This window comes from Cnephaeus nilssonii, assembly GCF_951640355.1.
Source record: "Cnephaeus nilssonii genome assembly, chromosome: 14".
Classification (NCBI taxonomy): domain Eukaryota; kingdom Metazoa; phylum Chordata; class Mammalia; order Chiroptera; family Vespertilionidae; genus Cnephaeus; species Cnephaeus nilssonii.
The window spans coordinates 22,506,515-22,519,288 of record NC_137085.1 but is presented as its reverse complement, the minus strand read 5'-3'; the positions used below and the strand labels follow the sequence as shown (position 1 = coordinate 22,519,288).

At 51.5% G+C, this 12,774-nt stretch overlaps 1 protein-coding gene across 2 annotated transcripts in view; it reads right to left on the bottom strand.

Moving 5' to 3' along the window:
• The window catches only part of ABCA1 (ATP binding cassette subfamily A member 1), a 330,657-nt gene that overhangs the window by 31,999 nt on the left and 285,884 nt on the right, over positions 1–12,774 (bottom strand). The window contains exons 19-28 of one of the 2 annotated variants that reach the window (XM_079790446.1): positions 11,842–12,064; positions 9,952–10,173; positions 8,757–8,961; positions 7,303–7,416; positions 5,290–5,461; positions 4,155–4,286; positions 3,408–3,550; positions 3,119–3,256; positions 2,033–2,253; positions 756–828 (exon numbers count right to left, since the gene is read on the bottom strand). In XM_079790446.1, the coding sequence (XP_079646572.1) occupies positions 756–828; positions 2,033–2,253; positions 3,119–3,256; positions 3,408–3,550; positions 4,155–4,286; positions 5,290–5,461; positions 7,303–7,416; positions 8,757–8,961; positions 9,952–10,173; positions 11,842–12,064 (1,643 nt within the window). Of the gene's footprint in view, positions 1–649; positions 729–755; positions 829–2,032; positions 2,254–3,118; positions 3,257–3,407; positions 3,551–4,154; positions 4,287–5,289; positions 5,462–7,302; positions 7,417–8,756; positions 8,962–9,951; positions 10,174–11,841; positions 12,065–12,774 lie in introns of both variants that reach the window. The other variant, XM_079790445.1, reaches the window with a different exon arrangement.

The window sequence follows — 12,774 nt, the reverse complement described above, 5'->3', positions numbered from 1 at the left end:
TGGCCGCGAGTTCCTGGGGGCAAGAACTATGTCTTTGGAGCCCCCAAACCAGGTCCATCGTAGGTTCAGTGCATGGGTGGGTGGGCGGATAGACGGATGACTCAGCTTGAAAGCCTGGTTTCTATTGCCTACGCTCTAGGATTCTTCAGTGGAAAACTTGACTAAACAAACTTGAAAAGATTCTTCACCCTCCCCTAGAAAGATCCTTATATCTATCTCAATAGAAGCCTAATCAGACAGTCCATGGAAGGAGTCTCCTCCCTGGAGAATGCTGGCGATGAGGACCGGGCAGGGAGGGCCGAGGTACAGGCTTCTGTTGCGTCCTCACCACTGGTGACACTGGCCCCCACACCTGCTTCCAGAGCAAACCCAGCAAGCTATTCCCGATCTCCTGGGCTCTCAGCCTCCCTAGGTCCTGAGCTCTAGTCCCTCCCCAGTGGCTTGGCCCTGAGCTCCGTATCCCTGGTCTCCAGTGTCCAGCCAGATTCACCCCCCTCAGGGATCCCTTCACCCCCAATCATCTCAGCTCACTAGAGCCCTACCCTGTCAGCTCCCAGACCAAGCCCCAGGCTTCCCAGCAAGCGTGAGGCCAACCCGCCACCAAGCTGCACCCTCGCCCACAGCCGCCCGGCCCGGCCCAGCAGCAAACCTTGAGTCAGCGCCACCAGCCTCTGCACCTCTCCTCCTCTGCCTCCACTCTGCCCAGCTGGGGGAAGCTCAGGCACCACCTGAATAAGAAACCCCAGAATCCTTACCGATGGTCAGCGTGTCACTTTCATGGTCGCTGCCCAGGCCAGCATCAGAACTGCTTTGAGAAACACTGTCCTCCTGATGGCAAAGAAGGAGGTGAGAATGGGTCAGGGACCAGGCAAGGCACAGTCACCACCACCTTCGCCAGGGAGGGCTCCGAGAGGCTCTGTGTGTGAGAACTAGATTGGAAAGCTTCTCCCGAGAGGCATGCAACGGGGCGGCCAGGCTTCTGGGCCACGGTCCGACGTGTGTGCCGAGGGGATGGCCGCCCTCCTGGAGGTGGGACGTCAGGATGCAGCGCCATCCACAGAACCACAGCCACCAATGGTGCCGTGAGCAGACCCTTGGCCGGCTGAGCATGGGAGTTACCTGGCTAGATGTCTAGTCAGTGCTTCTCAAGCTCTCATGTGTGTTTAATCACCAGGGCACTGTGACAAAATGCAGATTCTGAGTCGTCCTGGGGTGGCCCAAGTTTCTGCATTTCTAACGAGCTCCCGAATGTGATCCCAGTGCGGCCGTTTTTAGACCACACTTGGGATAGCCTGGCACTAGGGAAAGGCAAGTGGACGGGAGCTCCAGGTTAGGATGTAAAGGTTTTAGGTGCCATGGGTTTCAGCACGTTAATCTCAGGCATGTACTGTGGTCCAGAGGAAAACGTACTTGGTTATTGGGTTCTGGTCCCACCTCCATTATTTAACTTGAATAAACTACCAAGTCACTATCAGCCTCCCTTCCCTCATCGGGGACAGTAATCACAGTATCTTATTCCCAGGGTTACTTTCCACTTTGAGATGATGTTTTTTTTAAAAAAAGAATGTATAAGTAACAGCAAACGCTACAAAGAATTATCATCATCATTTTCTTTTGTGCTCAGAGTCTGCTACACTGAGTATCTGGCATGAACTCGGTGCTCACTCAGTAAATGGCTGCTGATGAAAAGGTGAGGTCACTGCGATGGCCAGGCCATGACAGGAACAGCAGGGCCTCCTGCAGCCACGCAAGTCTCTTTTCTCCAACATAACAGAGTCCTCTAAGGACCTCCTCCATCACCCAGCCTACGTGCTTCCACAGGAAAATGCAAAAGGGACTCAACGGAGCTCGCATTATGGGACCAGAGGCCTCCCGAGCCTTCCACGTATGCGGTATGATGTGATGCCAAGGGAACCACGGCGCCAACGTGGCCGAGTGGGTAGAGGGAGACAAGCCATTCTCAGCCAGCAAGTCCTGACCCCCCGAACCCGGCCAGCCCCCGCACCAGCCCCGCACACAGGCGGCAGCTCACCTTCTTCAGGTACGACACGGTGCTGCTGCTGTTCCTGCAGGAGCTGAGGGAGGACTCCACGTCCTTCTTGACCAGGGTCAGGTAGTAGCCGGTTCCCATCTGGTTCTTCAGGAACAGGGAGGAGCCCACGCAGCACAGCTTCCCGTGGGAAATGATGGCGATCCTGTCCCCCAGGATGTCCGCTTCATCCATGTGGTGTGTGGAGAGGATGATGGTGCGGCCTGTGGCACAAACACAAGGACCCGGGACAGGTGAGACCTGTCGATGGGCACTGACTGCAGTGGCCAGAGCTAAAAGGTTAGCAGGGGTAAGCATGGGAGAAAGACCTGGCAGCCTGGTGGCCCGGACCTCTAGATGCCCAAGCTGTGGGCAACAGCTACCGCATCCTCATAAAAATAAAAATGAACATTTGGGGGCGACGACCTGCCAGGCAATGTGCTAGGTGGTCTATATGCATTCTCCTTTAACTTAATCCTCCATGGGGTAGGCTCTACTGTTATCACAGGTAAAGAAACTGAGGCAAGTCAACTGACTTCTCCTAGGCCTCAGGGCCAGCCAGGGCTGGTTCCAAAGCTTGTACTCCTCATTGTCACCATAAGGTGGCAACCTTACACATCAGCTAAATCGCTAAGGAGACTGCCGATCAAACCCACTCATTTATTCATCCACTCTTTCGACATACATAAATGTAATGCACCATATTGGGGACAGGGATGAAAAAAGACACAGCCCCTGCTCACAGGGACCTCAGTCAATAGGGGACACAGTTATATGACACGTGGGTAATTTTTTTACTATAGTTGGTGGTGGGGCTGTGGGAGCCCAAAGGAGATGCCCTTTATCCCGTTTCCCTTCTTCTTGCAGGCCCCTAGGTCATAAAGCATAAACTTTAAGCATCCTATAAACCAGGCCTCCCCCTACACACAGGGGGGCGCACAGCTTTAAGAAAACGAGTTCTGCATTTTCCTTGAGAGGCAATTCTGTTGCTCTAGCAAGAACAGCCATTAGCTATGGCCATCCTCCTCGAGCCTCTTCCTCCCTTCTTCCCTCCCAGCCCACAACACAGGATAAATGCACATCGTTTACCTTGTCGGTATTTCAGCAGGAGCTCCCATATTCCCCGGCGGGAGTAAGGATCCACGCCGGCTGTGGGCTCATCCAGAATAACAACCTTAGATCCCCCAACAAAGGCCAAGGCCACAGACAGCTTTCTCTGCATTCCACCTGCAAGCAAGAGAGCGGGAGGCTGAGGACAGTGAGCCAAGGCAGAAGGGGTGAGAGAAGAATGGAGGAGGCACGCAGAGCATCCGGGGACAGGCCAGAGAGAGAGAGAGAGAAGAGGGGAGAGGGGAGGGAAGGCAGCTCTAGGCCTCACCTGACAGCTGATTGGTTTTGCTTTTCAGTTTGCTGGGCGGCAAACCGACATCCAGGGCCATCTGCTCCATGTCCGCTTTCACGAACTTCTCGGAGAGGCCTTTCAGGCGGGCGTAGAACCAGATGTGCTCTTCCACAGTCAGCCTGGGGACAGAGGCAGCTCAGCCCGGGCCCTGCAGGACGCTCCGGAATACAGGGCCCTCTCTGGAACCCCGCCAACCAACCGAGAAGCTGGCTCTGCCTTAACCGAGAGCTGCCCCCCCTGAACTTCAAAGGACCTCAGACCCCCCAGAGAAGGGAGCCCCTGTGGAGGGCATGAGCGCGAGCTGCTCACTTCACCTAAGAGGAAATTGGGGCCCAGAAGGATAAAGTCCTTGGCCCAGGTTCCAGAGCCCAGGTCTTTCTCTGCTCCACCACAGGGCTCCCTGGGGGACCTCCTATTGCTGGTGGGGCAACCCAGCATCGGGGAGGGCTGTGGCAGGAGAAAGGATGGGCCCATCGACCCTCCAGAATGACAGCGATGGACAGCACCATTCCCCAATCCCTCATCCTCTGGCTGGGCTGATGGAACATCTCCCATCCAACAGTTTGCCTCCTCCTTTTCCTAAAATTGAGGGACAGCCAGGTCTCAACATGTCCAGGCAAGGACACCACCAAAGAGCATAAGACGCTGAGGTCCTCCTCCGCCCCTGACTCATGACCCCACACATCCAGAGAGGCTCCGCCCTCCTGGGCCGCTGGTACTCACATGTCAAAGAGCACATTGTGCTGGGGGCAGACCCCCAGGTTCTGCCGGATGGTGTTCATCTCGGAGCGAATGTCTTTCCCCAGGATGAAGGCGGTCCCCGAGGTGGGAGGGAACAGCCCAGTCAGGATGGACCTGAGGACAGAAATGTTCAAGTCCAGGAGTCAGCGTGAAGCCCCGCCTCCCCAGAAACGCTCCATTCCCGGCTGCACAGCCAGCACAGAGCAGAGGCCTCAAGCTTCCCACCCCCGACTCCTTCCTAATGGACTCTGACACCCCGCAAAGCAAACAAGCCTTCGCGTTAGTGACTGACTACGAGTGGGCCACGTATTGAAAGTGACCGTCTCAGTATGAGCATTTTTTAAATGAACTCCAGTTTGCACTGGAAACTAGTTTCGGACATGGATTCTGCATGCCTAAGATCATGAGCACATAAGATGGATGAACAACAAGAAAGTATTCGAAGATAAAAATAATTTTGTTTGTGTGAAGCGGTAGGATTTTTGTACGCCTTTTAAAGATTTTCTGCCGTGTTCCTAACATATTGGCTTTGCATTAAAAACAGATAGAATAGGAAAAGGCGGGCACCCCCGGTGACATGTCCTTTGCAATGGTTGAGGGGCCTCATTGAAAGCCACGAAGGCTAATTCTGGTGTTTCCATGGCCTTCGCGCCCTTTGGGAGCTTCCCACTAGAAGGTCCGTGTAGGTCCAGGGAAGACAAGCATACAGCCAGCTGCCCAGCTGCTTCTCACAGCTGCTTAGAGACAGAGTTCCTGGAAAATGCTACCTCCCTCCAACGCATCTAATCTTCCTTGTCTCACATTTCTGGGGAAAGCAGCTCCAAAAGAGAACCTTGCTCAGAGCTGTCAGAACTTCACCTTCCAAGCACACTGCCGCGAACTGAAGGGGAATGGTCAGGAAAAGGCCCCCAGACTGTTTTAGGCTGAAATCAATAATACATAGTAAATCCAGCCTTTGGAAAGCACTATCTGATTAGATAGCATTTTTACACTCATCCTCTCCTTGTGTGTCCTGCCCTTACCCCAGTGACCAAGGCAGTGTGTGCTTAGGGATGAATTTCTAACGGTGCTCAAGGACCTCCCTGGGGCTGATTCTGAGAGAACCACACCCTCTTACATGGTGGTGGTCTTCCCGGCTCCGTTGTGGCCCAGAAAGGAAGTGATCTGGCCCTCATAGAAATTCAGGGTCAGGCCATCGACAGCCACCTTCATGCCATCTCGGTAAACCTTCATCAGGTTCTGAATGGACACCCCCAGCTTCAGGTGGCTGGGTTCTTCCTCCATGCAGACTGTGAGAAGACAGGAAACAGGAATGAATGCAGAAAGCAATGACGCGTGGCCTGTGAAGACCAGCAGCTGGGCTTGTACTTTAAGAACTGTCCCCTCTCCATGCCCCCTTCTGGTTTCCCAGGAAGGATGACGGGCTATAAATACAGGGGTGCACAAAAGCAGGCTAATGATAAAACATAAATAATACAATAGTTGATAAATAAATAATAGTACAAGAATAAACTCCGTTTCACGTACTCACAACTTATAAACATACTTTTGCCCACCCCTGCATTTATTTAGGGCCCATTTGGGCACTGGTGTTGGTGTTGGGAACACAGTGATACAGGAGGATCAGTCCTGTAGGGGGAAAAGACCTGACAATCAGTTAAAATATAAGATGCTAAAAGCCCTTTAAAAAACACATTTGACGTGCCACGGCACTTGTGGTGTCGCCATCTTGTGGAATACTACTCAGCAATGAAAAAGAACAATCTGTTGATACACATCACAACTTGGATGGATCTCAAGGGAATTATACTGAATAAAAGTCCAATCCCCAAAGATTACATATTGTAAGGTTCCATTTATATAACATTACGGAAATAATAAAATTATAGAAGTGGAGAAGAGAATCTTGATTGACAGATGTCGCAGGATGGGGAGGAAGGGCTGCGGCTATGAAAGGGTGGCAGGAGGGAGCTTGTGGTGAAAACACAGTTTTGCATCTTGACTGAAGCAGTGATTACATGAACCTATACAAGTGATAAAGCTGCACAGAACTAAACACACACACACACACACACACACACACACGAGTGCATGTAATACTGGTGAAATCTGAAGGTCTGTGAAATGGACCAATGTCAATTTCATGGTTTTGAGATTGTACTATAGTTATGTTAGGTGTCACTACTGGAGAAAACTGGGTGAAAGGTACAAGTTTCCTTTTGTAACTTCCTGTGAGTCTACAATTATTTTAAAATAAAAAGGGTTTTGGTTTTTTTTTTTAATGCTATGAAATCTCAGAGGAGGAAGTGACTGACTACCTGGAAAGCTAGTAGGGGTCCTCGGGGGAAGGGATATTGAACTAGATCTTGAAGAGCAAGTAGGAATTTAAAAGGCGGGCAAGTTGGAGAGTTCTCCCGTGAGAGAAAACGGCATGCAAGGCAGGGAGCTGTGGAAGAACGTGAGACGTTCCGGCAGCTGTGAGCAGCTCCAGGTGACGGATACAGAAGCTAGGGGTAGAGAGGAGGTTGGGCAAGAAGACCAGGCTAAGGAACGCCACACTTGACCACTGATGAGGAGGAGGAGGACGCAGAGGGGAGCAGCAGAAGAGGGACTTATGAAAACTGAGGAAGCCACAGTGAACACACAGAGAGAACTTCCCTCCAAGAACCTGAGCAAAGAGCCCAGAAGGCAGAGCCTTTGCTGAACTATAGGCGTCACCACCCGCAGGTCAGAAGCCACGAGAGGATTAGGCTCTGGGTAAACGAAGGTGAGAACATTAAGAAGCACAGGCTGAGCCCTGTGGCAGCCACGTGGTGTCAGCCTACACTGGTTCCTACAGCTATCACCATGGCCAGGCAGGCAGTGAGATGATGGTTCCACAATCACAGTTGTATTTCTCTTCCTGCTACTTATTAGGATAGCGTGAAAAGTGGAGGGGTGGTGGGGAGGGTGGAGGAGGAGGCTTAGAGTCACTTCCCAAGAAGCCAAGAAAAGCCCCCTCAGGGACTCAGATGCTGACTCTCTGACAAGTGGACAGCACTGACACAGAAGCTTGGGAGAACTGGGGAAGGGACAATGGAGTGGTTTTAGACTCTTGCCCCCCGCAGTCTGTGGGGACAGCAGCACTTACTTTCAGAGGCGCCCTTCTGGCTGGAACCAGGATGGCTCTTCTCATCGCTTTCCTCACCTAACCAGTAGGACTTGGTGCAAGGAAAATACCAGGGCCTGGGGATTCCATACTGGCCTGAAAGCAAAGCACAGGCATGAATCAAGCTGGGCCACATTCCAGCATTCCTGAGCTATCCCAACCAGACCCTCTCTCTCCTTGCACTGCCTTCCTTGGGAGACAGGGACGGGCTGGAATGGGAGGGGGGGAGGGGAGCTACCATTCGATGAGACCTACTTTGTATGACATAAGTTTGCACCTCTTTGAATCTCCCAACCACCCCATGACACAGCTATCGTCCCCATTTTAGAGACAAGGAAACTGAGGGATCATTCCTCTACCCAAGATCACTCAGCCAGTAAGTGGAGGACTCAGAATTTGAATTCAGATCTGTATGATACAAAATTGCATATCCTATGCAGGAAGTTCAGGTAGGGGTAATAATCATTTCACGTATACCTACCCACCTCCCCTTAGGGGAAAATTAGAAGGTGAACCAGAAAGAGTTAAACCTTGCTCTCTCAGAATTTGATCTTACACGAAAATGTATCCAAGGCAGGTCTTGGTCAGGGAGATTTATTAAGGGAAGTAGCGAATAAATTTTTATGAATGCTAATTCGATTAGATCACAAGCCAGGGCTGGGAGCCAATGCATTTGTTATTCACAAGCTGTGCTGAGAAAACAGAGCCTCCACCAGTGGTAATTCTGGGGATGCAGAATGAGAGAACTGGGTCAGCTCTGGGAGCAATCTCCTGGGCCAGCTGACCCAGAGTAACCCAACTGGGTTCACCTCCAAGCACCGACACTTACCAGCTGTGTGGCCACAGGCAATTACTTAACTTCTCTGAGTCACAGTTTTCTCATTTGCAAACACTGGTTATAACAGTAACTCCTTCATTGTAGTCTTATGAGGATTTTAAATGAACCAAAGTATATAAAACACTTTGGACAGTGCCTGGCACACAGAGCTCAAGAAATAAGGGCTAGCCAGCTGGCGTGGCTCAGTGGTTGAGCATTGACCTTTGAACCAGGAGGACATGGTTTGATTCCCGGTCAGGGCACATGCCCAAGTTGCAGGCTCAATCCCCAGTATGGGAGCATACAGGAGACAGCCAATCAATGATTCTCTCTCATCATTGATGTTTCTCTCTCTCTCTCTCTCTCCCTTTCCCTTCCTCTCTGAAATCAGTAAAAATATATTTTTAAAAAAGAAAAAGGGCTATATCGGTAGTAAGAGTTGTACTTTTAGCATCAGCTGCTTCTCCTTGGTCTGTGTTTGCCATAGGTCTAAAGCCGTAGCCACTTTCCAGGGAGCCCCCGGCCCTGCAGAAGTCCCAGCAACAAGGGAGACAAGCTCTTCAGCGACAAGTCGCCTTTCCCTAGCAGAAGGCTAAAGCAGGGCGGAAGCTCGGCGTACCTGGGAAGACAGCCTCGATGTACCACGTCATCACCCCATAGAGGAAGGCGTCAAACAGCATCATAGAGACCGAGGTGGTGAGGTTGAAGCCATCTTCCTCCACGGGGCTCTCGAAGAGGTTGTCCCACTGCACCCCAATGCCCTGCTCCTCGAAAAGGGCAAAGTACTCACAGCCAAACCCAAAAGCCACGGGGGAGAGCAGGCTCTGTGAGAAAGAGGCGAAAGTCACTTATCCATCTGTCTCTTTTTTCTAACACTTCCAATGTAAATTTCACCTGGAGAAATTTGAATGTACAAAGTGGATCAATTATAAGACATGGAAGTAGTCATCTACAGGGTCCCTCTGGGAGGGGGAGGGGGTAGCCTCCTTGGCAGCATATAAAATGATTCTATTTATAGCCACTCATTATGCGCACACATTTCGGAAACGCGATATGATGAAGTGTAAAACTTTTAGAATTTTATGCTCCCAAAGATGCCCCAAGGGCTCAACAATCCTGCGCCCCACACATACACTCATCCATCATCAAGATCCTCCCGAGCCCTCTGCTCAGCAGTGATGCCTCATGTCAGAGCAGCCTGCCTGGGGCCCCTGATATTTAAGGGTCCAAACTGAGGCACCTGGAGGTGACTCTTAGAAGTGATCCAGGGGACAGCTGGCAACTCACCGTTACACGGGCTTACACACCCTTGAAGGCCCCTCCTACCACGTACAAGGGAAGGAAGTGTTGAGGGCAGGGATCCGTTTTTTTCAGTTCAGAAAACGTTACTCAAGTGAAACCCCATGCTGGACCCAAGGAGCACAGAGTCAAGAAGGAGCCACCTGTGACCTCAAGAGGTTTCAGTTCTATCTGTAGCTGTGACTTATGGTGAGCTTACATGGGGGTGGAGATAAAAGGTGGAAACGGCATCTGCTGTCTAAAGGGGCTCCCCAATGCCATTTACCCACAGCTAGGTGTATGGTACAGCCTGGCTCTGAAAAGTTCCATCTGATTCAATTCGACCATTCGATTCACTGAGAGGACTAACGGTAAACAATTTCATGAGACGCAGCCCCCGCCTTCAAGCAGTTTAGAATCTAGCTCTGAGGTTCACGTCCCATTGGAAAGACTCTCTGAGCCTGGATTGCAGCACGGAGGTGAAGCCCAGGGGTGGCTGGGACAGCGGCGACTATAGAAAGGCCAGAGTCACTCACCGCGAAGAGCTTGAGCGTGAAGCCCACGTAGTCCTGCCAGGCCACACACAGGACGTAGGGCAGGTACAGCATGAAGTAGATGATGCCCCCGCAGGCTGCCGCCAGGTTGGCCCGGGAGAAGATCGTGCTGATGAGGAAGCACTGCAGGATGGTCACCACGGCGAACACGGACAGAAAGACAAACACCACGCTGGGGTCACTGTAGGGCAGCAGGTTTCCCAACTGCAAAGGAAGAAACCCAATAAACGTGCTGCTTCTTCAACCAGCAAGCACATCCTCGCATGACCTGCGGGAAGAAGCAGGGCTCATTCCCTCTCCGCTTAGAGACGATATTGAGGAACGGTGCTGTTCGTTTTTCTGATGAAGAAACCGAAGCCTAGAGAAGGGAAATGACTAACCCAGGACCACACGGCAAAATAGTGGTCGTCAGGACCAGAACAGAGTCCAGGGTTGATACTCATCAAAGGTTTATCTCAACAATTTTGTTCTTTGTTTCTCAAAGCAATCTGACCTGGCTTTTTCTTTTAAAGGACTATGACTCCTGGCACCAAGAGAGTTGTGAGAGAGATGGCAACCCACACGACTTCCCCCTCCAACAGCCAAGGAAAATGGCCAGGCAATCCTAACATCCCCCTTGACAACCGGCCATGGATCCCACACTCCCACAGTCACCTGAACTCGCGTGGACCTTTACGTTTATCTGCAGGAGTTGGGTGTACCTGAGCAGGACCTGCCAGCATGCAGTAGTCCCCGAGCAGCGCCCATGCACCTGCCACAGGACCCCCACCCCCGCCAGAGCTCTGTCCCTCACAATCAGGTCCCAGAGCATGAGAGGGGTTTGCTTTTAGCAAGAACTGCTCTGCCACAGGGTCAGATGACCTCAGTGAAGTCCGTAACCCTCCTTGGCCTCATTCCCTTGTACGTTAAGTGGATTTAGTGAGGATATACTAAGACAGCACCTGTGATAAGATTTAAACAGTGCTTGGCAATCAACAAGTGGGCATTTGTAATGAATAGTAACTAGTATTACACTGAATGTTAGTTCCTATGCCGTTGCACTCCCCCCTCTTTAAAAACATTTATTTTTATCTGATGGGTCCTTAACTGAAATGATTGTGGAGAAAGAAAACTGGCCTACAAACGTAATGTATGTGGTGGATATAGAACTGTGCCCAGAGTCCCATGGGGGGACTTGCCTGGCTGTCAGCGAACAGCCTCCGGGTACCAAATCCTCTGGGTCTGTCACTGCTGCAGAGAGCACCTGGCCCTGGGGAACACACACGTTCAAGGACTAGATGAGGGGCCTGGGGCCAGGGAGGGAGGCCTTGGGGAACCGAAAGAGCTGGACATTTCAGCTTCATGAGGGACAACTCTGACAAGCATATAGGCTCCCAGTGCCCATGGGGTTGGCCTTGCATTGCCATTCAGTTCCTCCCTTTGCCCAGTCCTGCATCCTCCCCAGGGATACTGATCCCTAATGAATATTCATATGCCAAACTGTTTCAGCCTCTGCTTGCAGGAAACCTAACCTGTAACCATGTGTCCTGCTGACTACAGTTTCTAGATATTCCAGCGGAAGCACTGCCCAACATGAGTAAGGCAATGACCAGCTTTCAAATGCTGCCATGAACCTCTGCCCAGCAGACAGCATGGCACAAGGCAAGTGTGTACTTACCTGGGAAGCAAGCACCCTGAGCTAATGCTGCTTAGCTGCTACTCAGCTGGGCTGACCTTGGGAAAGTCATTGTCCCTGCCGGGGCCTCGCTTTTCCCAACTTTAAATTGGGGGCATTGCAGGAGATGGCATGTCTGACCCCTTCCCTCCCAAAGAATATTTGCTTTTCTCCCCGTCATGCAGCCCATGCTGGGAGGAGCCAGGGGGCAGCCTTACTTTCAGGATGACCACCAGCAGGCTGGCGCTCACGAGCAGAGGGATGAGGCTGCTGATGAACCAGCTGAACCAGAGGATGCCATTATCCAGGCCCATGATGCGCATGGTCTCCTTCAGCCGCGCCTCCTTCTCGTACACGATGCCCTTGATGATCACAGCCACCGAGTAGATCCAGGCCAGTGTCATGAAGAGAGGCATGGACCGGCTCATCACCCTCAGGAAGCTGGGGCCCCAGGGAAGGGAGGGGGGAGAATTAAAGACAAGTGTGAGTCAGACTCATGGGCCAACGCCTCCAGGCCTGCATGCAAGAGAAAGCACCTCGACTGAGCCAGAGATGGCAGGCCCTCTGCACCCGGACACACAGAGTGCTCACTGCATGAGCAGTGCAATGCAGTGATAAAAATCAGAGCAACAACGTATTGCCAAAATAAACTTCTTTGGGGGCCTGCTTTAGTAACTAGGTAACTCTGGGATGTCATTAAGCTAAATGTGGGTGATTTAAAATGACAAAAAACAAAAACAAAAACAAAAAGTCCCAAACTCATTCTCTCATGAACGTTCTCAACATCTCCAAGGTTATCTCATCGCACTACTGACTTGCCTTGCACAACCACTATGACCGATGGTGCAGAAACACACATCAGGAAGCTCTTGTCAGGGGTATTTCCAAACGAGAACAGGAAACGCAGTGAAGCAAATGGGACACAGAATCTGGTCCCTGAAAACGGAGGTCCAAGGCCCAGCTGTACCCCTTCTGCACACACGGCTGCGAGTCAACAGCAAGGCTCTCACTGCCTCCACTCCCAGCATCCTCATCATAAGACATCCTTTCCAGAGTGAAGCTGGGCTGGGGGGGGGCGGGGGGGGCTCTTTGGGAAAGTCTTCTTTGGGGAAGTTCTGGCTAATCTTTCAGAAATTAAGAAACAAGATAGT